The sequence below is a fragment of the Ahaetulla prasina genome, chromosome 1 (genome assembly GCF_028640845.1).
Source record: "Ahaetulla prasina isolate Xishuangbanna chromosome 1, ASM2864084v1, whole genome shotgun sequence".
Classification (NCBI taxonomy): Eukaryota; Metazoa; Chordata; class Lepidosauria; order Squamata; family Colubridae; genus Ahaetulla; species Ahaetulla prasina.
Genome location: NC_080539.1, coordinates 5649330 through 5674375, shown reverse-complemented (window position 1 = coordinate 5674375; position 25046 = coordinate 5649330). Strand labels below are relative to the sequence as shown.

Sequence of the window (25046 nt, the reverse complement as noted above, 5' to 3'; positions counted from 1 at the left end):
CAACCAAAAACTGTCTACTATTGACCTCACCCCATTCCTAAGAGGTCTGTAAGGGGTGTGCATAAGAGCACAAGCATGCCTACCGTTCCTGTCCTATTGTTTCCTTTCGTTATAGCCAATTAATATAGTTATTACATACTCATACTCATATATATACTTATATATTGTATAATTATTTCATGCTTATGCTTATATATACTGTGTGACAAAATAAATAAATAAATAAAAAATAAAAACTCGATTGTAGAAAATACGACTTCAGCAACAGAGGGGTCAATGCCTGGAATGCTCTACCTGAGTCCATTGTTATATCCTCAAACCCTCACAGCTTCAACCTCAAACTGCCTATTGTGGACCTCATCCGATTCCTATGAGGGATGTGCATAAGCGCAATAGCGTGCCTACCGTCCCTGTCCTACTGCCCCCATTTATTTGTACTCATTTCTTTCGTTCATATCCATGTTTATATTTATATTTCCTATCTTGTACATGTTTGACAAACAAGTACATAAATAAAATGGTTATCACTTATTTATTTTACAACCTGAAATTCCGATACCGGCCCATCACAGGATTGTATTTGGAGTGGCGATACCTGCCATGTATTGTAACATTTCTGCTCCAAACAAAACTTTCTCTCAATTAACGGCCATTGCAAACAACGGAACTTCTTAACGACCGCCGTGCTTGCTTTACAACCACAGCATTCGCTTGAAAACCATTGCAAAAAAAAAAAGGCATAAAATCTGGGACGGTTGCGTGAGGGTGGCCCGCTTAACGACCAGACCCAATTACAGTCGTAAGTCGAGGACCGGCGGTATGTAATCCTGCATCTGGTTGAATATTAGACTTAGAATAATTTTACTGTCACGTTAAATGCACAACTAATCGGCATATATTAAAATTGTCCCAAAGGTGATTTTTCAAAAGAGGCAACTGGACTTTCTAGTTTTTTTTTTCTTTTGAAGACGTTTCGCTTCTCATCCAAGAAGCTTCTTCAGTTCTGACTGGATGGTAGGGAACAGAAGGATTTATATTCTGTGCAGACAGCTGGTCATTCGCATTCTTTTAGAGTAGGGGTGTCAAACTCGATTTCATTGATGGCCGCGTGTTTTACCTGAGGGGCGCCGGGTGGGCGTGGCCAGTTCGACGTCACTCATATCTGGGGCGCCTATGGCGGCCCGAGTGCTCTGCCAGCGAAAACGGGCTCCCGAGGTCTGTTTTCGGCCGAGACAGCCTCCTGCAACCCTCTGCCCACCCAAGCTCCATTTTTGCTGGCAGAGGCATCCATGGGCCAGCCCTTCCCTGTTTCCAGGGCAGCCCCGCGGGCCAGATCTAAGTACCCTGGGGGCCAGACCCAGCCCGTGGGCCTCAGATTTGGTACCCGTTTTAAAGAGTCATTGAGGCCACTTGGGAAATTTATCTGTGTCCTTAGAGTCACCTGAGTAGTACAAATTCTAAAAAGTACCATTAGCTTACGAGTGAATTTAGGAATTGTATTATACTAGTTTATATTGTTTAATTGGGAGAGGAGTTGAGGGTACAAAGGGTGAGGAGTGACTATGGATTATGACTTATGTTGTATTTTAATTTATGATTGTTAACTTTATACCCTGTACTTTGTTCTGGGAAGTCTCGGGGGTGGGGGGAGGGGGGGAGGGAGGAGGAGGGGGTGGAAGATGAAGGATTATTAATGTACGGGAATGATTGAAGATATGTAATTAAAAAATAGAAATAATTTGAACAATTTGAAATGAAATCGGGGCTGCCCAGCTGCCATTTCAGAAAGGAATGGAAAGGGAGAGAGGAAGAAAGTAGGTAGGAAAAGAGAGAGGGGGAAAGGAGAGGAAGAAGAAAGGGGAAAGGGTTAGAAAGGGTGGAAGAGAGGAGTGGGGAAGGAGAAGTAGTAGAAAAGTGAAGGAGAGGAAGGATGGAGAAAGTAGAAGAAGGTAGAGAAGGGAAGAGGAAAGGTTGTGTTAAGCAAGGAAGTGGTAGCTGAGCAGGCCCGAATAAGTAACAAATGAAAGTTAATGATTAATGTTGAATAAGAGACTGTACATTGAATATGTTGTTGGAAAATGGAAATAAAACTTTTTTTTTAAAAAAATAGTACAAATAGGTCAGAGGTGTGTTTCACACAATTGTACCACCGGTTCGCCGTGCGCCGTAAATGTGAGGGGATGTGCGCCTTCTGCGCATGTGCTTGGCCTTCCACGCATGCGCTTTGCTCAGGCACAAGGCTTGCACAAATGCACGCGGCTTGGAAAACGTGGCTAAATAGGACGGCGTAGTGCCGGGTTGGGTGGGCAGGCAGGCCCACCCACAGGTCGCCACTCCCGGCTTGCGCGAACCGATCTGAACTGGCTGAATTCCAACGCTAAAATAGGTGTGGAAGGACCCTTCCACACCTATTTCAGGGGTCTGAGGACAACTATATCTGAGGACACAGACAAACCTCCAAGTGGCCTCAATAACTCTCTAAAAAGGACGCAAATGACCAGCTGTCTGCGAGGAATATAAATCCGTCCATTCCCCACCATCCGGTCAGAGCCGAAGAAGCTTCTGGGATGAGAAGCGAAAACGTCTTCAAAGCAAAAAAGGCCTCTGGTGGCGCAACAGGCTAATGCAGCCTGTTATTAACAGCAACTGCTTGCAATATTGCAGGTTCAAGTCCCACCAGGCCCAAGGTTGACTCAGCCTTCCATCCTTTATAAGGTAGGTAAAGTGAGGACCCAGATTGTTGGGGGCAATTAAGTTGACTTTGTATATAATGTACAAATGGATGAAGACTATTGCTTGACACAGTGTAAGCCGCCCTGAGTCTTCGGAGAAGGGCGGGATATAAATGCAAAAAAACCCCAAAGAAAGTCCAGTTGCCTCTTGAAAAAAGCAACTTTGAGACCAACCATGACTTGGATAGCCGAGAATCTCCCATAGACAGACACGTTAAAATGAAATTTCGATCTCCCGCAATCGGATTATGGCCAGAACGAACCACCAAGGCAACATTAGCCTTTGCGCGTCCGTCTCTTCCGCCTCTTCTTGATTTCAAGACCAGCCAGCAAAAAATAAAAAAGAAAAGAAAAAGAGAGAGAGAGAATAGAGAAACAGATGTTGTTTTTTCCAGCCATCTGGAAAAGCCGAACGAGCCCGCAGGGCAAAGCAGTTCATAAAAGATTTCAAAAGAGCTGCGAGGCCCAAACAGAAGGAATAAAATCAAAGGGAAGGTTCAATAAAAAGAGAATTGGGGAGGAAAAAAAAATCAATTCCACAGCAAGACAGAATAACCATCTCCCTTGCATGGCACCTGTAAATTAATGCTGCCGGCCGTCTCCGCAGCAGGTTGCTGAACAGCCACGGGAAGTTGAAAAAGAGTCAACCTTAGAAGGGGTTCTCAGCCAAAAAAAAAAGGGTTAGGCAAGAAAAAACCCGAATGGACAGGTACAGAAAAAGGGCTACCTGGCTCAAAAGCAGTAACTGCGAGAGGGATCATAATACAGACTTAACAGAGTTGGAAGAGACCTTGGAGGTCTTCTAGTCAAACCCCCTTGCTTAGGCAGGAAACTCTGTACCATTTCAGGTAAATGGTTGTCCAAGCTCTTCAGTATTGGAGCATTCACAACTTCTGCAGGCAAGTTGTTCCATTGATTAATTGTTTTAACTGTCAGGAAATTTCTCCTTGGTTCCAGGTTGCTTCTCTCCTTGATTAGTTTCCACCCGTTGCTTCTTGTCCGGCCTTCAGGAGCTTTGGACAATAGGCTGACAAAATGAACAACTCCAGGACCTTGGAATCCTAGTGGAAAATCGCTTAAATAGGAGCCAGCCGTGTGCTACAGCTGCCAAAAAAGCCAACACAGTTCTGGGCTGCATCAACAGAGGGATAGAATCACGATCACGTGAAGTGTTAATACCACTTTATAATGCCTTGGTAAAGCCACACTTGGAATATTGCATCCAGTTTTGGTCGCCACGATGTAAAAAATATGTGGAGACTCTAGAAAGAGTGCAGAGAAGAGCAAAAAAGAGGATTAAGGGACTGGAGGCTAGAACATATGAAGAACGGTTGCAGGAACTGGGTATGTCTAGTTTAACAAAAAGAAGGACCAGGGGAGACATGATAGCTGTGTTCCAATATCTCAGGGGCTGCCCCAAAGAAGAGGGAGTCAAACTATTCTCCAAAGCATCTGAGGGTAGAACAAGAAGCAATGGGTGGAAACTAATCAAGGAAAGAAGCAACTTAGAACTAAGGAGAAATTTCCTGACAGTTAGAACAATTAACCAGTGGAACGACTTGCCTGCAGAAGTTGTGAATGCTCCAACACTGGAAATTTTTAGGAAAATGTTGGATAACCATCTGACTGAGATGGTGTAGGGTTCCTGCCTGGGCAGGGGGTTGGACTAGAAGGCCTCCAAGGTCCCTTCCAACTCTGTTGTTGTTGTTGTTGTTCCCACCCCGTTTAAGCAGGAGACCCTATACAATCTCAGGCAAGTGACTCTGCAATCTCTTCTTTAAAACCTCCAATGATGGAGCACCCACAACTTCTGGAGGCAAGTTGTTCCACTGGTTAATTGTCCTCACTGTTAGGAAGTTTCTCCTTAATTCCACGTTGCTTCTCTCCTTGATTAGTTCCCACCCATTGCTTCTTGTCCTGCCTTCAGGTGCTCTGGAAAATAAGTTGACCCCCCTCTTCTCTGGGGTAGACTCTCAAATACTGCAACACTGCTATCATGTCCCCCCCTACTCTTTCTTTTCTCTTATAAGTTTTTATTTTTTTTTCAAAGCCCCTGAAGGCAGGACAAAGTTTTGCACAAATTGTAATCACGTGACTCCTGAATGCTGCAACCGTCATAAATACAGATTGGTTGTCCAGCCCGAATTTTGCTCATGTGACCGTGGGGATGTTGCAACAGTCGTAAGTGCGAGGACTGGTTGTGAGTCACTTTTTTTAGCACCGTTGCAAAGTCCTAGCGATTACTAAATGAATCATCATCTTTTTAATGACCCTATAATCTTTTGCGGGGTGGAATCTGGGCAACTTAATGGAGCTAGTAGAGTGTTTACTGGCCAGATGCCTTTCCTGTCGCCAATGCGGAGTTTTGTTCAGCAAATATATTCTCATTGTCCCGAGAGACAGAAATATCAGTCTCTACCTAGGATCGAACTCACAGCCTACTGATAGTGAGGTTAGGGCTCCACCTCTAAGCCACCACCCCACTCGGTTACTAAATGAATGGCTGCCGTGAAAGTAAATTCATTTGAGCTTATTGAGTGATTTTGTCCTTTTCTTCAGAACCCAAATTCCAGTTTTCTAATTTCACTTATTATCTTTGTAAATATATATATATATATATATATGATCGCACTAAATTGGCATTTGGATGCCAAGCCTTCCCTCTTGTGGAGCTTATAAAATTGGCAAATCCATTAATGTGCTTTTCCTTTGTCATTACTTATAAACACACAAACACACACACACACTACGGTATTAAAAAAAATTGCCACGTCACCCAGGAAACAGCTTTTCCTTCCAGTCAAAAAAGCTGCACAGAGAGAATAAATAAAATATAAATCGATAAATAACATTTTGCAGAGATTATTGACAAGTTAATTAAAACACCAGTGGGGTTTTTTTTTTACCAAAAAATAGGAAGCTGGGGGGATGCGGTGGTTCAGGGGCTAGGACATTGAGCTTATCGATTGAAAGGTCGGCAGCTCAGCGGTTCGAATCCCTAGTGCTGCCGTGTAACGGGGTGAGCTCCCGTGACTTGTCCCAGCTTCTGCCAACCTAGCAGTTTCGAAAGCACGTAAAAATGCAAGTAGAAAAAATAGGGACCACCTTTGGTGGGAAGGTAACAGCATTCCGTGAGCCTTTGGCGTTGAGTCATGCCGGCCACATGACCACGGAGATGTTGTCGGACAGCGCTGGCTCTTTGGCTTTGAAACAGAGATGAGCACCGCCCCCTAGAGTCGGGAACAACTAGCACATATGTGCGAGGGGAACCTTTACCTGGGGGAAATCTTTCAAAATGTTAATTTTAACAGTTCAAAGGGAAGACCAAGAATATTTAGAAGCTGGCTGGGGAATTTTTAGAGTTGAAGTCCTCCAGGCTTAAAGTTGCTGCGGTTGGAGACCCCTGTTCTAGGCCCTGAAGCCGGGGTGGGGGGTGGGGGTGGAAGGGGGGGAGGCTTACCTTTTTGCAGTCTTGGCAAAACACCCCCGTGCTCCCCAAAAACCCCAGGCCTTCCCCGCAGAGCAGGCACTGGGACGATCCGTTCCCCAGGACGTTTTTCTGCATGTTCTCCAGCCGCTCCACCAGGCGCCTACAAGTAGCAGAGACTCCAATCAAAACAGGCGCCGAGAACACGGCCTGCAAATCGAACCAGAAGGTCCCGAAATGCGGCAGCATTTCCCCACTGGGATTCTCAGGGAGGCCTTTCGTTCAGATTACGGATTAACAAAGAGTTGGAAGGGACCTTGCAGGTCATCTAGTCCAACCCGCCCTACACCATTTCTGACTGTTCTGTCTCCTTCCCCACTTCAAACTCACGAGCTGGCCGTCAGCCAGTGGATTCACGGCTCTTATCAGTCCTGGCAGAGAAATCGCAGCTGTCTGCCAAAGTTCAAACAAATGACTCGCGTAGCAAGACTTTCAGCTCTTTTTGAAACAGTTCAGCTAAACGTTTGCTTCCCGTGGAGTGAGAGCAGTCCCAAAGCTCCTTATATATCCTGTGGGGTGGGGCTCCTGCCCCACCCTTCTTTTTGATGACGCCGCCTCTCTAATCTTCTGAAGCGCGGGTCAAGCCAAGCTTGATTATTATTATCAGCTGGGTCTGAAGGCGTAGCCTGGGGAAGGGAGGAATCAGGGGATGACGGCCTCATTACGTCCTCCGACTGGTCTGGTTCTGGCTCCTGGAGCCGAGCCAAAGGAATCGGTGCTCCCAAGGTAAGCCTTACCGGCCCTTCCCCCTCACTCTCTGAGTCACTTTCGGGCATGGGGCCAGGTTCAGGGGCTGGAGTCACAACACTGACCGATGGCAGTCCAGTCTCTTCTTGAAAGCCTCCAGTGATGAAGCTCCCACAACTTCCGAAGGCAACGTCTGTCCCATGGGTTGATTTTTTCTCACTGTGAGAAAATTCCTCCTTATTTCCAGGTTGAATTTCTCCTTGTTCAGTTTCCATCCATTATTCCTTGTTTGGCCTTTGGGATTGCTACACTGGTATAGGGTTTCCTGCCTGAGCAGAGGGTTGGACTACAACAAGAAGTCGGCAACCTTAAACACTCAAAGAGCCACAAAGGTCCTAAACGGAAGCTCCTATTCAATTCTGGAGCCGACCAGAAGGGACACGTTCCTGTCGTGTCCCACTCCCACTCAGACGCACGAGTCGAGGAAGTCCGTAAGAGACTTGGCAATGAAGCCTTTGCAGCTTGCTAAATCCCTTCGAGGTTTATCAGGGCAGGCAGGAGTCCCAAGTTGTGACTTCAGCGAGAGAGTCCGATATCAGCAAACTAGCTAAGACTTTGCTTGACTCAAGGTTGGAATGCCAAAAGCAGGTCCTTTATATAGGCTGTGGGGTGTGGCTCCATGACTCAGCATTTATCCAGGCCTGCCCCACCCCTCCTTCTGCTGGCGTCGCCTCTCTGATCTCCGGAAGCGAGGGTCCTCCGACTTTGAATTGTCTTCAGCTGGATCTGCTGTCAGTAATTCCAGTACCTGGCTGGCTTCCTGCTCGCTGTATGAGTGAAGTTTATTGGGCTTGTTCGTTCACTCCTGGCATCCTCTCCAAGCATGGGGCTAGGGCCGGGGGCTGGAGGCATGACAGGCCGTTCATCTTCATTATCAGACTCGGAGTCTGATAAAAGGCCCGGTTGGAGACGGGAGGGGCCCGGCTGAGGAGAGGAGGGGGGACGAGTCACAACAGTTCCCATCAGTCTCCTCCTAGCGCTGCGTCCTTTTCCCTCTACCAGTCCTAACTGAAAGCCTTATCGATTGTGGAGCCGACCAGCAACAGGGAGCTGCAGCAGAGGGATGAAAGAGCCACATGCGGCTCTGGAGCTGCAGGTTGCTGACCCCTGGACTAGAAGACCTCCAAGGTCCCTTCCAACTCTGTTATTCTGTTCATTGTTTAGTTAAAATGGTGTACGGTACATGTTTTTTTTGTGTGTGTGTCCTGTGTTACATTTGATCACTTTTTTAAAAAAAAAAGCACTTTTCCATGTGTGTTTTTTCTTCCTTTCCTTTGACAATGTATATATATTTTTATCCCAATTATCTCAGCTTTGTTTTTCCTTTTTTGTCATTATTTTAAAAGCAATTATATATATATATATATATTTTTTAAAAAAAACAACAGTCCTTCCTAACGCAGGCAGCTTAAAGCTGCAGCAGATAAAACGTCTGCTTTCATCTCCAATTCACACAGGCGTGTGCAACCTACAGCAGCTTTAAACACAATCTCGGCGAAACGTGCAAGACTTTTACGGCTTACTTCTTCCAGGCCAGAACTAATAATCTCTGCTACTTTCCTCAAATCCCTTCTGCCCGATTTAATGCCACCGACCTTGAAAGTTAAAAGGTTTCCTAATCCTTTAGCAGACAGATAAAAGAGATAAATAGCTTTCATCCCGAAGACCCAGACAATGACAAAAGGTATGAGTGACTGGATTTAAAAATAAAATAAAATCTTTTTTTCTTTTCTTTTTTTTTTAAAAATCCAGCTAGGAAAACGGTTGTAATGGACTCGGCCCACCACAAAATTCAAAGTCACGTTATCCCTCATCCAAAATACCATTTTTCAGGGATTTAGGAAAGGAGGAAAGAATACGATCCTTTGAGCAGCTATTTGCATCAATGGCTAAAGGTTTCTCAGCAGCAAATCTTAGGTGTCTTTAATTTAAGGTTGTAATTCTTTTTTGGAACTGCCATCCCGGCTACAATTTTTTTTGTTGTTGTTTAAAGGTTTAAAGAATGCAGAGCATTAACCCCGCTGAACGCTGCGGGATTATTATCTCAATTAATTCCAGAAGGTAGAAAACCGGCTACAAAACACAGCTTGGCCATTTATCTTTCAACCAGACAAGCTGTTGGCTCATCCATTAAAAGGAGGATATGACTAGAATGAGTTCTAACTGGTATACACACACACACACACAAATACAGATATATGCATATACATATATTTATAGCAGTGGTGAAATCCAATTTTTTTTACTACCGGTTCTGTGGGCGTGGCTTGGTGGGCGTGGTGTGGCTTGGCGGGCTTGGCAGGGAAAGGATACTACAAAATCTCCATTCCCATCCCACTGCAGGGGAAGGATACTGCAAAATCCCCATTCCCTCCCCACTCCTGGGACCAGCCAGAGGTGGTATTTGCCGGTTCTCTAAACTACTCAAAATTTCCGCTACCGGTTCTCCAGAACCTGTCGGAACCTGCTGGATTTCACCCGATATATAGATATATCTGTTGATACATACCCTGTTTCCCCGAAAATAAGACATCCCCTGATAATAAGCCCAATCAGAATTTTGAGCGCATGTGCTAAAATAAGCCGCCCCCCCAAAAAAAATAAGCCCTCCCCGAAAATATTTAACCGCATGGGCAGCCGGTCCCTGGCATTTCCTCTGGTAAGGGCTAGGGAGATAGAGCTGGAAATCAGGTAAGATAGCAAGAGGAGCCTCATCTTGCTCCATGCACCCCAAAGTAATAAGACCTCCCTGAAAATAAGGCCAAGTGATTATTTCGGGGTTCAAAAAAATATAAGACAGGGTCTTATTTACAGGGAAACACAATATATAAATATAGATATCTGTTAATATATATACAGTAGTGCCCAAAACTGTGGAAACCTTTTGGAAAAAGTTTATTTTCTAAAACTAGCTAATAACACATTTTTTTGAGTAGTATCATAATTATATATCAATGGAAAGATAATTTAATCAAGAATGTAATGCAATAACTTTCATGAAGGGTTTGCTATTAGAACAGCAGTTACAATATAAAGTAGAAAAGTGAAACATGCCGAAAAAACGAGATACACAAAAATTATCACCATGTCAGTTAATTCTTAGTTGAGTCACCTTTAGCATGAATGACGGCCTTACAACGTCTTCCCATGGAGCGAACCAAGTCTTTGAGTTCTGCAGCTGTTATAATGTGAAACCAAGATTGAATGATGGCTTCTATTAACTGGGTTTTACTGCTAGGTCACTTCTGACTAACCAGTTTCTTAAGTCGTCTCCATAGAGTTTCACTTGGGTGAAGGTCTGGGCTATTCCCAGGCCATTCCAGCAGTGGAATAGGATTATCTTGAAATGCCAAAAAAACCCAAACAAACAAACAAGTGGTGTTATTATTGGAATTATTAAGGAATTATTGAGTCTGTCATTTGCACCTCTATAACTGTCTGGTTCGGTTCTGCAACCCAACAAGAAAAACACAGACTTCAGAGGATAATTAGAACTGCAGAAAAAATAATTGCTACCAACCTGCCTTCCATTGAAGACCTGTATACTGCACAAATCAAGAAGAGGGCCGTGAAAATATTTGCAGATCCCTCGCATCCTGGACATAAACTGTTTCAACTCCTACCCTCAAAACGACGCTATAGAGCACTGCACACCAGAACAACTAGACACAAGAACAGTTTTTTCCCGAAGGCCATCACTCTGCTAAACAAATAATTCCATCAACACTGTCGGACTATTTACTGAATCTGCACTACTATTAATCGTTTCATAGTTCCCATCACCAATCTCTTTCCACTTATGACTGTATGACTATAACTTGTTGCTGGCAATCCTTATGATTTATATTGATATATTGACCATCAATTGTGTTGTAAATGTTGTACCTTGATGAACGTATCTTTTCTTTTATGTACACTGAGAGCATATGCACCAAGACAAATTCCTTGTGTGTCCAATCACACTTGGCCAATAAAATTCTATTCTATTCTATTAGCCATCAAACCTCAAAAACATACTGTTCCCAAAAGGTTTCCACACTTTATACACCATATACATAGTATGTTGTGTGTGTGTGTATGTGTGTGGAGAGAGGGAGGGAGCTAGAGAGATAGAAAGATGTAGAGGATGGAAGGATGGATGGATAAATAGGCAGAGATAGAGGGAGAGGGAGAGAGAGAGAAATATAGGTGATGAAGGGATGAACAAACAAGCAGAGATAGAGAGAGGGAGGAAGAGAAAGAGAGAGAGAAACAGACACACAGACAGACAAGCAGACAAATACCCAATTCTCTTCTGCTCAATTATGTCCAGCTTCTCAGCTCTTTGGATGACTGCCAGAATGACCTCCATTTCTTTCGAATCCAGAGCTTGCATCTTCCTCTGACGGTCCGTTTGGAAAGTGCGCACCGACCAACCGGTCTGAAGCCTACAAAAGAAACAAACCAGGTTTGAATATTTTTTTTCAGCCAATTGGGGTTTCTGTTTCTTTCATCACGGATCCGCTGTTAGACCCCTTGCAATTTGCATACCGAGCAAATAGATCAACAGATGATGCTGTTAATATGGCTCTGCACTACATCCTACAACATCTTGAGTCTCCAAAGACCTATGCAAGGGTCCTTTTTGTAGACTTTAGTTCAGCATTCAATACCATCATTCCAGACATTCTTCTAACTAAGCTAAACCAGCTACAGGTACCGGAACAGACTTGTAAGTGGATCACAAGCTTCCTAACAAACAGGAAGCAGCAGGTGAAGCTAAGCAAGATCACATCAAATACCTGTACAATTAGCACAGGGGCCCCCCAAGGCTGTGTGCTCTCCCCACTTCTCTTCTCTCTGTATACCAATGACTGCATCTCCAATGATCCATCTGTTAAGCTACTGAAGTTCGCAGATGACACAACAGTGATTGGTCTCATTCGAGACAATGACGAATCCGCATATAGACGAGAGGTCGAACGACTAGCCTTGTGGTGCAACCAAAACAATCTGGAACTGAACACACTCAAAACCGTAGAAATGGTGGTAGACTTTAGGAGAAACCCTTCCATACTTCCACCTCTCACAATACTTGACAACACAGTATCAACAGTAGAAACCTTCAAATTTCTGGGTTCTATCATATCGCAAGATCCCAAATGGACAACTAACATCAAAAACATCATTAAAAAAGGACAACAAAGAATGTTCTTTCTGCGCCAACTCAGTAAGCTCAAACTGCCCAAGGAGCTGCTGATCCAATTCTACAGAGGAATTATTGAGTCTGTCATTTGCACCTCTATAACTGTCTGGTTCGGTTCTGCAACCCAACAAGAAAACACAGACTTCAGAGGATAATTAGAACTGCAGAAAAAATAATTGCTACCAACCTGCCTTCCATTGAGGACCTGTATACTGCACGAATCAAGAAGAGGGCGTGAAAATATTTGCAGATCCCTCGCATCCTGGACATAAACTGTTTCAACTCCTACCCTCAAAACGACGCTATAGAGCACTGCACACCAGAACAACTAGACACAAGAACAGTTTTTTCCCGAAGGCCATCACTCTGCTAAACAAATAATTCCCTCAACACTGTCAAGACTATTTACTGAATCTGCACTACTATTAATCATTTCATAGTTCCCATCACCAATCTCTTTCCACTTATGACTGTATGACTGTAACTTGTTGCTGGCAATCCTTATGATTTATATTGATATATTGACCATCATTTGTATTGTAAGTGTTGTACCTTGATGAACGTATCTTTTCTTTTATGTACACTGAGAGCGTATGCACCAAGACAAATTCCTTGTGTGTCCAATCACACTTGGCCAATAAAATTCTATTCTATTCTATTCTATTCTTTAAATGAAGCATTTGCATATCTCAATGCAGCTTGCCTCAAATTTTATTTTACGACCATTTTTAGGACTTTTGAGAAAAGTTTGGACAGCCGTTTGTCTAGAATAGCATAGGGTCTCTCTCCTGTTTGAGCAGGGGTTGGACTAGAAGACCTCCAAGGTCCCTTCCAACTCTGTAATTCTATTAAAACCACTGCAGCATTCCCAATTATGATCAAATGACCAGAATTCAGCCGCTGAGCAACTGGCATGTACTTATGACGTCCATAGTGTCCCGGGGTCATGTGATCCCCTTTTACGACCTTCTGAACAAGCCAGATTCACTTAACGACTGTGGCAAGAAAGGTCGTAAAATGGGGCAAAACTTGCTTAACTCACTTCGCAGGGGATATTGTGGGCTCAATTGTTGTCATAACTTGAGGACTACCTGCAGATCAACTCCAAGGCCCCATCATCACATCTTAGTTAAATTTAAGTTCTAGAAGCAAGACGGAGCACGTTTCCATAAAGGAATGAAAAACATTTCCAATTATGATCCTGATTGATTAAAAGGATGGGGAAAAATTACAGATCCACCTACTTGGCGCGGAGAGCCAGATGTCGATCATTGGGGCATACCCATTGGTCATTCCCATTGCCAAAAATGGTTTCCGCCATGGATCGGTCAGCCCTGGGCTCTGCAGAAAGTAGAGTCAAATCTGCAGAGAGAGAGAGAGAAATTATTTTGGAGAAAAAGTGATTTTTAGAATAGAATTGTTGTGCCTCGCTCGCTCCCCCCGCCGCAGCCGGGCCCCTCTTATCTCCTGCCGGACGCTGATAGTGCTAAAGAATGTCCTGGCATGCCTCCAGCCCCCAGCCCTGGCACCATGCCCGGACAAACCGAACAAACCAACCTCCCTCCGATAGCATGTGCGCCTGAAGCCAGCCACGAGCTGGGATTACCAACAGCTGGAGATGAAACGATGCAATGGATAGATCCACGCTTCCGGAGAATGGAGAGGCGGCGTCAGCAAAAGGAAGGGAGGGGGCAGGCCTGGATAAGTGCTGAGTCATGGAGCCACACCCCATGGCCTATATAAAGGATCTGCTTTCTGGCATTCTCTGAGTCAGGCAAAGTCTAATCTGGATTGCTGAAGTCACACCTTGGATTCCTGCCTGCCCTGAGGCCTCCGATAGGACTTTGGCAGAGCTGCAGAGGCACGCTTGATACGGACTTCCCCGACTCGGCCGTCAGAGGAGGAGTGGGACACGACAAGAATAGAATGAGCTGGAAGGGACCTTGGAGGTCTTCTAGTCCAGCCCCCTGCTCAAGCAGGAGAGTCTATACCCGTGATGGCACACCTGTGGCATGCAGAGCCTTCTCTGTGGGCACATGCACCATCGCCCGTTGCTCTTCTGCTTTCCAATGCGCCGGCCAGCTGGTCTTTGCAGGCGCCAGAGTGCCCGAAAACAGCCTGAAAACGGCTAAAAACCAAGCTGGTTTTCCGGCCCTTTCAGGACCTTTTTCAGGCCATTTTCAGGCTGTTGTTTGAGCCATTTTTCAGGTTGTTTTCCGGCCATTGTAAGCCCTATTCCAGCTGTTTTTTTAGCCTGTTTTCAGGCCATTTTCCAGACCTTTTTGGGGGCATTTTTCGGCCTTTTCTGGCTGTTTTTTGGGCTGTTTTCAAGCTGTTGTTCGAGCCATTTTCCAGGTCGTTTTCCAGCCATTTTTAGGCCCTTTTCCAGCTGTTTTTTTGGGCCATTTTCAGGCCTTTTCTGGCTGTTTTTTGGGGGGGGCGTTTTCAGGCTGTTTTCCTAACCTTTTTTGGGCCAATTTCTAGGCTGTTTTCAAGCCATTTTAGGCCCTTTTCCAAAGCTGTTTTTTGGGCCGTTTTTCAGGCCATTTTCTGGACCTTTTCTGGGCTGTTTTCAGGCTATTTCGGTGCCGTTTTCAGGCCAAGAAACAAGTCAAAAAACAGCCTGGAAAAAGGCATCTAAACGGCCCGGAAAACAGCCAAAAATGGCCTAAAAACAGACATGCGTGCGCCAGCCAGCTGGTCTTTGGGTTTCCGGTGCTCCAGTATGCACATATGTTCCAGTTTGGGCACTCAGTCCTGAAAAGGTTTGCCATCACTGACCTATATCATTTCATATAAGTGACTGTCTAGAGCAGGGGTCTCCAACCTTGGCGACTTTAAGCCTGGAGGACTTCAACTCCCAGAATGCCCTAGCCCGCTTTGCTGGCTGGGGCATTCTGGGAGTTGAAGTCCTCCAGGCTTAAAGTCGCCAAGGTTGGAGACCCCTGCTCTAGAGTAGACTCTTCTTAAAAACATCCAACGATAAGTCTATACGATCACTTTTTTTAACATTTTCCAAACCAACTTTTACCCACAAGTACAGGCAGTTCTCGACTTACAACCTAAATGGAGCCCAAGCAAGACAGCTGTTAAATGAGTTTCGACCCATTTTTCGACCTTCCTTGCTACAGTTGCTAAGTGAATGCAGTTGTTAAGTTAGTAACACGGTTGTTAAGTGAATCTGGCTTCCCACTCACCCACCCACCCCCGGACTTTGCTTGTCAGAAGGTCGCAAAAGGATATCATGTGAGCACCCCCTCTCCCTAAGGACACTCCAACCGTCATAAATATGAATCAGTGGCCAAGGATCGAGATTTTAATCAAGTGAGCATGGGAATGCTGCGAGGGTCATAAATGTGAAAAATTGTCATAAGTCACTTTTCTTTTAGCGCAGGTCCCCTAAATGTTGTTAAGTTCAGGATGAGCTGTAGAACAAAACAGTTTGCAGAAATAAACACAGAATAAATTTTACCTCACTTTCTTGATTATTTTTTTCCCCCTAAAAGGGGATGACTTTGCACTGTTAGATTAGGGTGCAGGTAGTCCTCAACTTATGACAATTGACTCCCAACATTTCTGTTGTTAAGCGAGACTGTTAAAGGGGTTTTATTGCCACACAATCACAGGAATGTTACGAGAGTGGGAAAAATGGTCATAAGTCACTTTTTTCAGCAAACTGATGTTTGCAAGTTGAGCGCTACCTCAAATCCAACATGGCGTGAACGACTTTATTGTTTTGTTCGGTTTGGTGTCTGATTTCTGCCTGCGGAAAAATATATTCTGACACGTACTTTCTTTTCTGATAAAGGAAAAAGGCAAACATAGTTCAAAAGCCAGGTTTCCTGCCTCTTCCAAATAGTCAAGGCCGGTTTCTCCCCAGCTGCCTCACCCGAGCAGTATCGAAAATGCAAATAGCTTGTTCCTTGGCCTCTTTTGCAGACAGGAAATAGCATATTTTCCAGTCTATTCTGTTCCCAGGGCAGAAAAGACTCCATTCTGGCAGTCAGGAGGAGGAGGAATCTCAGCCCCCCCCCCGATTCCCAGCACCAAATATGCCCCCTTCCATCACGCAGGACGAAAACAGGCGGATTGTGCTGCTGGCAACGTTTAGAATTTAAAACAGAGTTTCTCAAATTTGGCAACTTTAAGATGGGTGGAATTCCACTCCCAGAATTCCCCAGCCAGTGTACTTCAATATCGTTGGACTTCAACTCCCAGGATTCCCCAGCCAGAATGCTTTAAAATAAATGGACTTCAACTCCCAAAATTCCCCAGCCAGCATCGTTTAAGCAGGGTGGACTTTGAATCCCAGAATTCCCTAGGTAGCATGCATTAAGTGCGGTGGACTTCCACTCCCAGAATCCCCCAGCCAGTGTACTTCAATATCGTTGGACTTCAACTCCCAGGATTCCCCAGCCAGAATGCTTTAAAATAGATGGACTTCAACTCCCAAAATTCTCCAGCCAGCATCGTTTAAGCAGGGTGGACTTTGAATCCCAGAATTCCCTAGGTAGCATGCATTAAGTGCGGTGGACTTCCACTCCCAGAATCCCCCAGCCAGTGTACTTCAATATCGTTGGACTTCAACTCCCAGGATTCCCCAGCCAGAATGCTTTAAAATAGATGGACTTCAACTCCCAAAATTCTCCAGCCAGCATCGTTTAAGCAGGGTGGACTTTGAATCCCAGAATTCCCTAGGCAGCATGCATTAAGTGGGGTGGACTTCCACTCCCAGAATCCCCCAGCCAGCACGCTTTAAGATGGATGGACTTCCATTCCCAGGAAGCATGCTTTAAGATGGGTGGGCTTCAACTCTCAGAATTCCCCATTCAGCAAGCTTTAATAGGGGTGGACGTCAACTCCCAGAATTCTCTAGTCAGCATGCATTAAGCAGTGTGGACTTTGAATCCCAGAATTCCCTAGACAGCATGCATTAAGTGGGGTGGACTTTGAATCCCAGAATTCCCTAGACAGCATGCATTAAGCGGTGTGAACTTTGAATCCCAGAATTCCCTTGACAGCATGCATTAAGTGGGGTGGACTTCCACTCCCAGAATCCCCCAGCCAGTGCACTTTAATATCGTTGGACTTCAAGTCCCAGGATTCCCCAGCCAGCATACTTTAAGATGGCTGGACTTCAACTCCCAGAATTCCCTATTCAGCATACTTTAAGATGGATGGACTTTAAATCCCAGAATTCCTTAGGCAGTATGGTTAGGAAACACTGGTCAAAACTTGCAGACAGACAGAAGGACAGACTAACTTCCCAATCCATTTTACCTGTCCTAGCAAGGGACAACGTGCGGGGGGAGCTTTCCATTTTAAACTCGGTGCCCAGTTTATTTCCCTAAAAAGCCCTTTGCCCGTGGAAAATAAAACGGCACAAGGCTGTAGTCCTCATGAGAGTACAGTGCAGGCTTCAGAGGGTGCAGGGTTTATGGTTTCATCTTGAGGGAGATACTGGCCGAATTCTCCTCAGATTCTTATTCCTTTTGTCATTACTTATAAAACACACAAAGACAAACACGTCAAAATTACATTCCTCATAACAGCTTTTCCTACATCGGTAACTCTTATCCTATGTAACCTCTACGTACAGATTCTATATTCTTATTTAAATTATTTTAACCTCTATTCAGAATTCAGTCTCATGACAAAAATCTCCCTTAAGTTTTATGCTTACTCTCCAGCCAGGAATACCATCTATTCCAGGGGTCACCAACCTTTCGGACCTCAAGGACTACTAAATTCATAATTTTAAATCCTGAGGACCACTAATATGACTTTTTAAAAAAGATAAACAGTATTTAGTGCAATATAAAAATGCAAATAATTTTCTGCAGACCACCAAAATTTTCTCACGGACCACTGGATGGTGACCACTGATCTACTGCATATTTGATAATACTCAGTATCTTCCTTCTCCTTCATTTCCATCGATAACCTTTCCATTTCAGGCTTCAACCTCTTCTAGCAATGTGATCGCAGCTGTTTCTTCCTTTTAACTGCTAGTGGGGGTTTGAACTGATTGGGTGGGAGCTTGGCTGTGCTCTGATTGGATGGGGTTTTCTGTGCTCTGATTGGATGGGGTGTGTCCTGTGTTGGGGGGGGCTTGGTTGTGCTCAGTCTAGTCTGTGCTGCAGGGGGATTGTTTGGAAAGCCAAACAACAGCTATGCAGCTCACCAGCTCAAATCCCCCTGCAGCACAGACTAGACTGAGCACAACCAAGCCCCCACCAACACAGGACACACCCCCAGCCAATCAGAGCACAGAAAAACCCCCATCCAATCAGAGCACAGCCAAGCTCCCACCCAATCAGTTCAAACCCCCACTAGCAGTTAAAAGGAAGAAACAGCTGCGATCACACATTGCTCCCAGAAGCACGAAGCTGAAGCCTGAAGATGACGAATGAGACTTCGTCGAAACGTCGCCAAGACACTTCCAATTTTACACGGGAGAAAACCCGAACAACCAAAGACGTATGTATGTATGTATATATATATATATTGAATTTCCAAGAGTTAAAATAGACAATACAAAAAAAAAGCACAATACACAAAAACCAAATATATATTTATATAAAACACACAAAGACAAACACGTCAAAATTACATTCCTCATAACAGCTTTTCCTACATCGGTAACTCTTATCCTATGTAACCTCTACGTACAGATTCTATATTCTTATTTAAATTATTTTAACCTCTATTCAGAATTCAGTCTCATGACAAAAATCTCCCTTAAGTTTTATGCTTACTCTCCAGCCAGGAATACCATCTATTCCAGGGGTCACCAACCTTTCGGACCTCAAGGACTACTAAATTCATAATTTTAAATCCTGAGGACCACTAATATGACTTTTTTAAAAAGATAAACAGTATTTAGTGCAATATAAAAAATGCAAATAATTTTTCTGCAGACCACCAAAATTTTCTCATGGACCACTGGATGGTGACCACTGATCTACTGCATATTTGATAATACTCAGTATCTTCCTTCTCCTTCATTTCCATCGATAACCTTTCCATTTCTGCACATTCATATATTTTTTTAATTATAATTTGATCCAGTGGGATATCTGGATGTTTCCAATTCTGTGCTATCACAATTCTACATGCCTTCAATAGGTGTAATATGATATGTTGTATATTTCTTCCCATGGCCTCTTTTTTAACGTGTGCCTTTCGCAGCCTCCTCACCCTGCCATTATTTATTTTTAGGGGGCAGAAGGAGTTTTTATTCCTGAAGGATGCCTACGAGGCATTCTTGGAAATAAACAGGATGCTGAAGGGTGGAATTTAGCCAGCCTTTTCCACGCAAAGGGAAGTTACCAGAAAGTGAGGTCAGAATAAAGGAGTTGTTGACCTTTATTTTTTGGAATAAAAGCAAAGGGGGCTTGCAGAGGAGACACACACCAGCCAGAAAATCAAGAAGCTTTAGTCGCGCAGCAGAGAAAGGCCACCATCAAAATTAATTTGGCATCGTTCGTTTCTAACCCGCATTGGTGTAGAATGTGTTAAGTTTTGTGATATCCCTTTGACTGGGGAGACCTTATAATTATAGGGAGACCCTATAATTCTCATTATTGGAATATCTTTTGCTTTTTTGCGGCAGGTGACCAAAGGGAGGGAGGGAGGGAAAAGGAAAAGAGAGGAAGAAAGGAAAGATAGAAATATAAAAAAGAAAGAAAAGGAAGGAAGGAGGGAGGGAGGAAAGAAAGAAAGGAGGAAAGGAAAGGAGAAAAGAAAGGAAAGAGGAAAGATAAAAGGAAAGGAAAGGTGGAAAGAAGGAAGGATGGTAGGATGGAAGAAACAAAGAAAGAAAGAAGGAAAGGAAAGAAGGAAGGAAAGAAAGGAAAGGAAGGAAGAGGAGGAAAGGAAAGACAAGAATGCAAGGAAGAAAAAGAAACAGAAATAGAAAGAAGGAACAGGGAGGAAGGAGGAAAAGTAAAGAGAGGAAGAAAGGAAGGAAAGATAGAAATATAAAAAAGAAAGAAGAGAAGGAAGGAGGAAAGAAAGAAAAGAGGAAAGGAAAGGAAAGGAGAAAGGAAAGGAGAAAGGAAAGGAAAGAGGAAAGAAAAAGAAAAGAAAAAGAAAAAAGAAAAGAAAAGGTGGAAAGAAGTAAGGATGATAGGATGGAAGAAACAAAGAAAGAAAGAAGGAAAGGAAAGGAAGGAAGGAAGGAAAGGAAGGAAGGAGGAAAGGAAGAAGTAAAGAAAAAAGACGGAAAGGAAGGAAGAGGAGGAAAGGAAAGACAAAATATAAGGAAGAAAACTAGAAATAAGGAATGGGAAGGGAGGGACGGAGGGAGATGAAATAGGGAGGAGGAAAGAAGGAAAGGAAGAGCGGGAGGTCAGAAAGAAGGAAGAGTAAATATGGAGAAAGGAGGGAGGGAGGCAAGGACAGGAAAGCAATACCAAATGGAAAACTTGAATCCATCCAAGAGCAAAGTCCAGGCCTGGTTTTGCACCTGCCCACCCCAGCTTCCTTGCCAATACCTGGGTAACTATGATTATGCCAGAAAGCAACCATGGCAACCTGGACAAACAAGCCCTGGTTGCTACGAAGAGGCCACAGCAACAAGCAGCCAGGAGATTAGGGTGAAGGACCAGACATTTCTTCCCTCCCACCCCCATGAAATGGCACCTCCAGGTGTTTGGACTGCGATTCCCAGAATTCCCATGGGATGGAAAGCTAGGGATTCTGGGAGTTGCAGTCCCAAAGGCTCACTTTCAGAAGTATAAGGATGGGAAGAAAACATGGCTACTGGGACAAGACCCGGCACCGCCATTTTTATTACCTCTCTCCATTGGCTTTGCATGACAACAACCTCGCTCCTCTCTACCGTGAACGCATTTGATTTTATAATTTATTTAGCTACAAATGGTCCTCGCCTTACAGCCATTCATTTAGTGGCCGAAATTACAACGGCACCAAAAAAAAGTGACCTAGGATCTTTTTTTTTTACACGACCATCGCAGCATCCCTCCGTGGTCACATGACCAAAATTTAGAGGGTTGGCAACTGGCATGTACTTATGACGGTTGCAATGTCCTGGGGGGGTCACGTGATCCCCTTCTGTGACCTTCTGGCAAGCCAAGTCAATGGGGAAACCCAATTCGCTTAACAACTGTGTGACTAACTTAACAACGGCGGTGATTCGCTTAACAACCGTGGCTAGAAAAGGTCATAAAATGAGGCACAACTCACTTAGCAACTGTGATTTGCTTAACAACTGTGAATTGCTTAACAACTGTGACAAGACAGGTTGTAAAATGGGGGACAATTCACTTAGCAACCATCTTCCTTAGCAAAGTCCCTGGGGAAGCCCGATTCGCTTAACAACTGTAGGGCTAACTTAACGACCGCTGTGATTCACTTAACAACCGTGGCAAGGCAAATCATCAAACGGGACAAAACTCAGCATCCTCCTGGTCAAGGGATCAACATTTCGACACAACTGGCCTGTATTTATGACCGTTGCAATGTCCCCTTCGGCTCCATGGGGGGGAAGCCTGATTTGCTTAACAATCTTGTGACTAACGGCAGTGATTCACTTAACAAGCTTGTGACTAATTGCAGTGACTCGCTTTAACAACTAAAGGAAATAAATAAAGATTATTCTTTTATAAATTGTAACAAATGTAATACCAAAGTATGAGACTATCTGCTGTTTCCTGACTAGGCAAAAGTGTCTACAAATGATAATAAGTGGAGACAATGTATTATGACTTGCTAAAAGCTTACTAGGAGACAGGAATTTAACACCTAGGAAAAAAATCCTATCAGGAGACAGGAACATGGGCCCAAGGTGAAAATTACAAGTAAGATAAGATAAGATAAGATAAGATAAGATAAGATAAGATAAGATACACGATAAACTTCTCCTAAAACTAACATCCTACGGCATCTCAGGACCCCTCCACAAATGGATATCTGCTTTTCTGTCTAACAGACAACAAGTGGTCAAAATTGGCAATGCTCTATCAAATCCTGTTCCTGTCAAGAGTGGCGTTCCTCAAGGCAGCGTCCTTGGACCAACACTCTTTATTCTATACATTAATGATCTTTGTGACCATATCTCAAGTAATTGTGTTCTCTTTGCTGATGATGTCAAACTATTTAACACCACTGATAATACATCTATCATTCAAAACGACCTTGATCATCTATCCGCTTGGTCTAAAAATTGGCAGCTCCAAATTTCAATCAGCAAATGCTCAGTCTTACATATAGGAAAAAAGAACCCAAAACTAAGTCCATACTAGATGGACATTACCTTACAGATGACCCCCACCCTGTCAAAGACCTTGGAGTTTTCATGTCAAATGATCTAAGTGCCAAAGCCCACTGCAACTACATAGCAAAAAAAGCTCTAAGAGTTGTAAACCTAATTTTGCGTAGCTTCTTTTCCAAAAACACTACACTACTAACCAGAGCATACAAAACATTTGCTAGACCAATTCTAGAATACAGCTCGCCTGTTTGGAACCCTCATCACATCTCTTACATCAATACAATTGAACGTGTCCAGAAATATTTTACGAGAAGAGTTCTCCATTCCTCTGAAAACAACAAAATACCTTATCCCACCAGACTTGAAATCCTAGGCTTAGAAAACTTGGAACTCCGTGGCCTTCGACAAGACCTAAGTTTAACTCACAGAATCATCTATTGTAATGTCCTTCCTGTTAAAGACTACTTCAGCTTTAATTGCAATAATACTAGAGCAACTAATAGATTTAAACTTAATGTCAACCGCTTTAATCTAGATTGCAGAAAATACAACTTCTGTAACAGAATCATCAGTGCTTGGAATACTTTACCTGACTCTGTGGTCTATTCCCATAATCCTAAAAGCTTTAACCAAAAACTTTCTACTATTGACCTCACCCCATTCCTAAGAGGTCCATAAGGGGCGTGCATAAGCGCACAAACGTGCCTACCGTTCCTGTCCTATTGTTTTTCTTTTCTTCTTCCTTTATATATGCCTATACCTCCTTATATTTACTCATATATGTGTTTATTTACTATATAATCTTTTGTATGATACCTACATACATTGTTGTGACAAAATAAAATAAAATAAAGATATTGATGGATGGATGGAAATCGCCAAGCTAACCCTTTAAAGTGTAAAATATAATTTAAGAGAATAAGGGGGCTAGGGGGGAATTTCTTAGGCTTAAAAAATTGTGTAGGGGTATAAAATGTGTAGCCTGAAAAAACTGCTTCTTGCGCTCTTTGAACTCAATCCATTTGGGAAGAGTCTAAGAGGCCATGCTTGCAACCGCTTTTCTTTTCTTTTTTAATTTTCCTACAATAAATCTTTGATTTTGTCAATCAGACTTGTCTTGGCCTTGTGAGTATCAAAATTGGGGGGTTTTAAATCTCACACAACCGGGACAAGAAATGCCATCAAAGGGGGGCAAAGCATGCTTCACAAACGTCTCACTTAGCAACGGATACCTTGGGATTCCCGCCTGGTCGCAAACCGAGGACTCGCGTCCCCATCAGCTGCTTGTCATCTTTTTTGCAAGCTGAACTTTGATCGGTTCTTGTAAACTCCCCGACCGGCTGCCGCCTCGCTGTTTTTCGCTCTGCCAAGCGGCAGCAACAGGTTTGCAAAGGCGGGAGAGAAAAGCTTCGCTTCCCAACAAGGAAATCTGACTTTGGGGAAAAAACAAAACCCGAGCAAAATAAAAATCGGCTTTTATTCCGGCCTTTATGAAGGGGAGCGTCCCGAAAGGAAGCCGCGCTTTCTTACTTTCTCTTCCTTTTTTCAAATAAAAGTTCAATATAGAGAAAAGCAAAAGATTTTGGTGCTTTGCAAAGGGTGCAATAAAATAAAATAAAATAACAACCTCGGGGATTTAGAGGAAGGGGCGTCCAGCCACATTCTGGGGGGGGCGGGGAGAGAGAGAGAAAAAAGTGCAAATAGGACAGGGGGGCAAAAAATCGGAATTTTGCACGGCCCTGACAAACGCCTTGCACACTCAGCCGAAGGCTGGAGAGAAAAGGGGTGGCTTTGCAGAGGGTGCAAACACACCCACCCGGGCATTTAGAGGTAGGGGGGCGTCCCGCCACGTGCGTGGAAGCGAGAAAAGTGCCTTTTGCAAAACGACAAGGGCGGGGGGGGGGCGGGGAGAGTAGGAAAATTGCAATTTTGCAATTCCTACTCCCGGATTTGCACACTCACCTGAAGGCTGAGGAGAAGGCAGGGGAGGGGGGAAGAGTGAGTGCTTTGCAAAAGGTGCAAAACCCCCGGGCCATTTAGAGGAGGGGGCGACCCCACCCTGCCACGCGTGTAGAGGAGACAAAAGTGCCTTTTGCAAAAAAGAGGAGGAGAGGAAAAGTCGGGATTTTGCAACGGCCCTGACACACTCACGCCTTGCACACTCACCTGAAGGCTGGAGAGAAGCGGGGGGTGGGTGGTTGGTCCAGGAGCGCCAGGCGCGTGCAAAGACCCCTCGACGGACAGCAACACTTTGCAAAAAAAAAAGAAAAATAATCCAGGCTGGTAATCAACCATTAAATAAATACAGGGGCCAACCGTCCAAAAGTGGCGGACGGTGGTTGGGCGGGAGGCAAACTCCGGCCTGGATTTCCCGGAACGGATTGCAGCTGTCAGGAAAGGCCAGGTGAGATAGGTCGACTCAGCCAGCCGTCGCCCCCCGGTTGTGTTGTTGCTGCGAGGGTGTGACTGTGACAGCTGTGCAAAGGGGCCAAAGGATGAAACCAGATCCGGCAGGGCAGGAAAAAAAAAAAAAAGGAAATGTGACTCAAAGGGTGGATTCCTGTTTTCCTGTTGTAAAAGAAGTTTATGGAGGTGCTTAAATCCTTCCTTTGCAAGGGAAGGGAAATAAATCTATTTCACAGGGAGTCCTCGACTTAC

At 44.1% G+C, this 25046-nt stretch overlaps 1 protein-coding gene across 1 annotated transcript in view; it reads right to left on the bottom strand.

The window, feature by feature from the left end:
- The window catches only part of LOC131188537 (rabphilin-3A-like), a 289054-nt gene extending 264225 nt beyond the window's left edge, over positions 1 to 24829 (bottom strand). Inside the window, exons 1-4 of the mRNA XM_058163849.1 lie at positions 24555 to 24829; positions 13396 to 13513; positions 11250 to 11393; positions 6193 to 6322 (exon numbers count right to left, since the gene is read on the bottom strand). Coding sequence (XP_058019832.1) covers positions 6193 to 6322; positions 11250 to 11393; positions 13396 to 13472 — 351 coding nt within the window. The 5' untranslated portion in view covers positions 13473 to 13513; positions 24555 to 24829. The remainder of the gene's footprint in view (positions 1 to 6192; positions 6323 to 11249; positions 11394 to 13395; positions 13514 to 24554) is intronic.
- Positions 24830 to 25046: the final 217 nt, after the last annotated feature.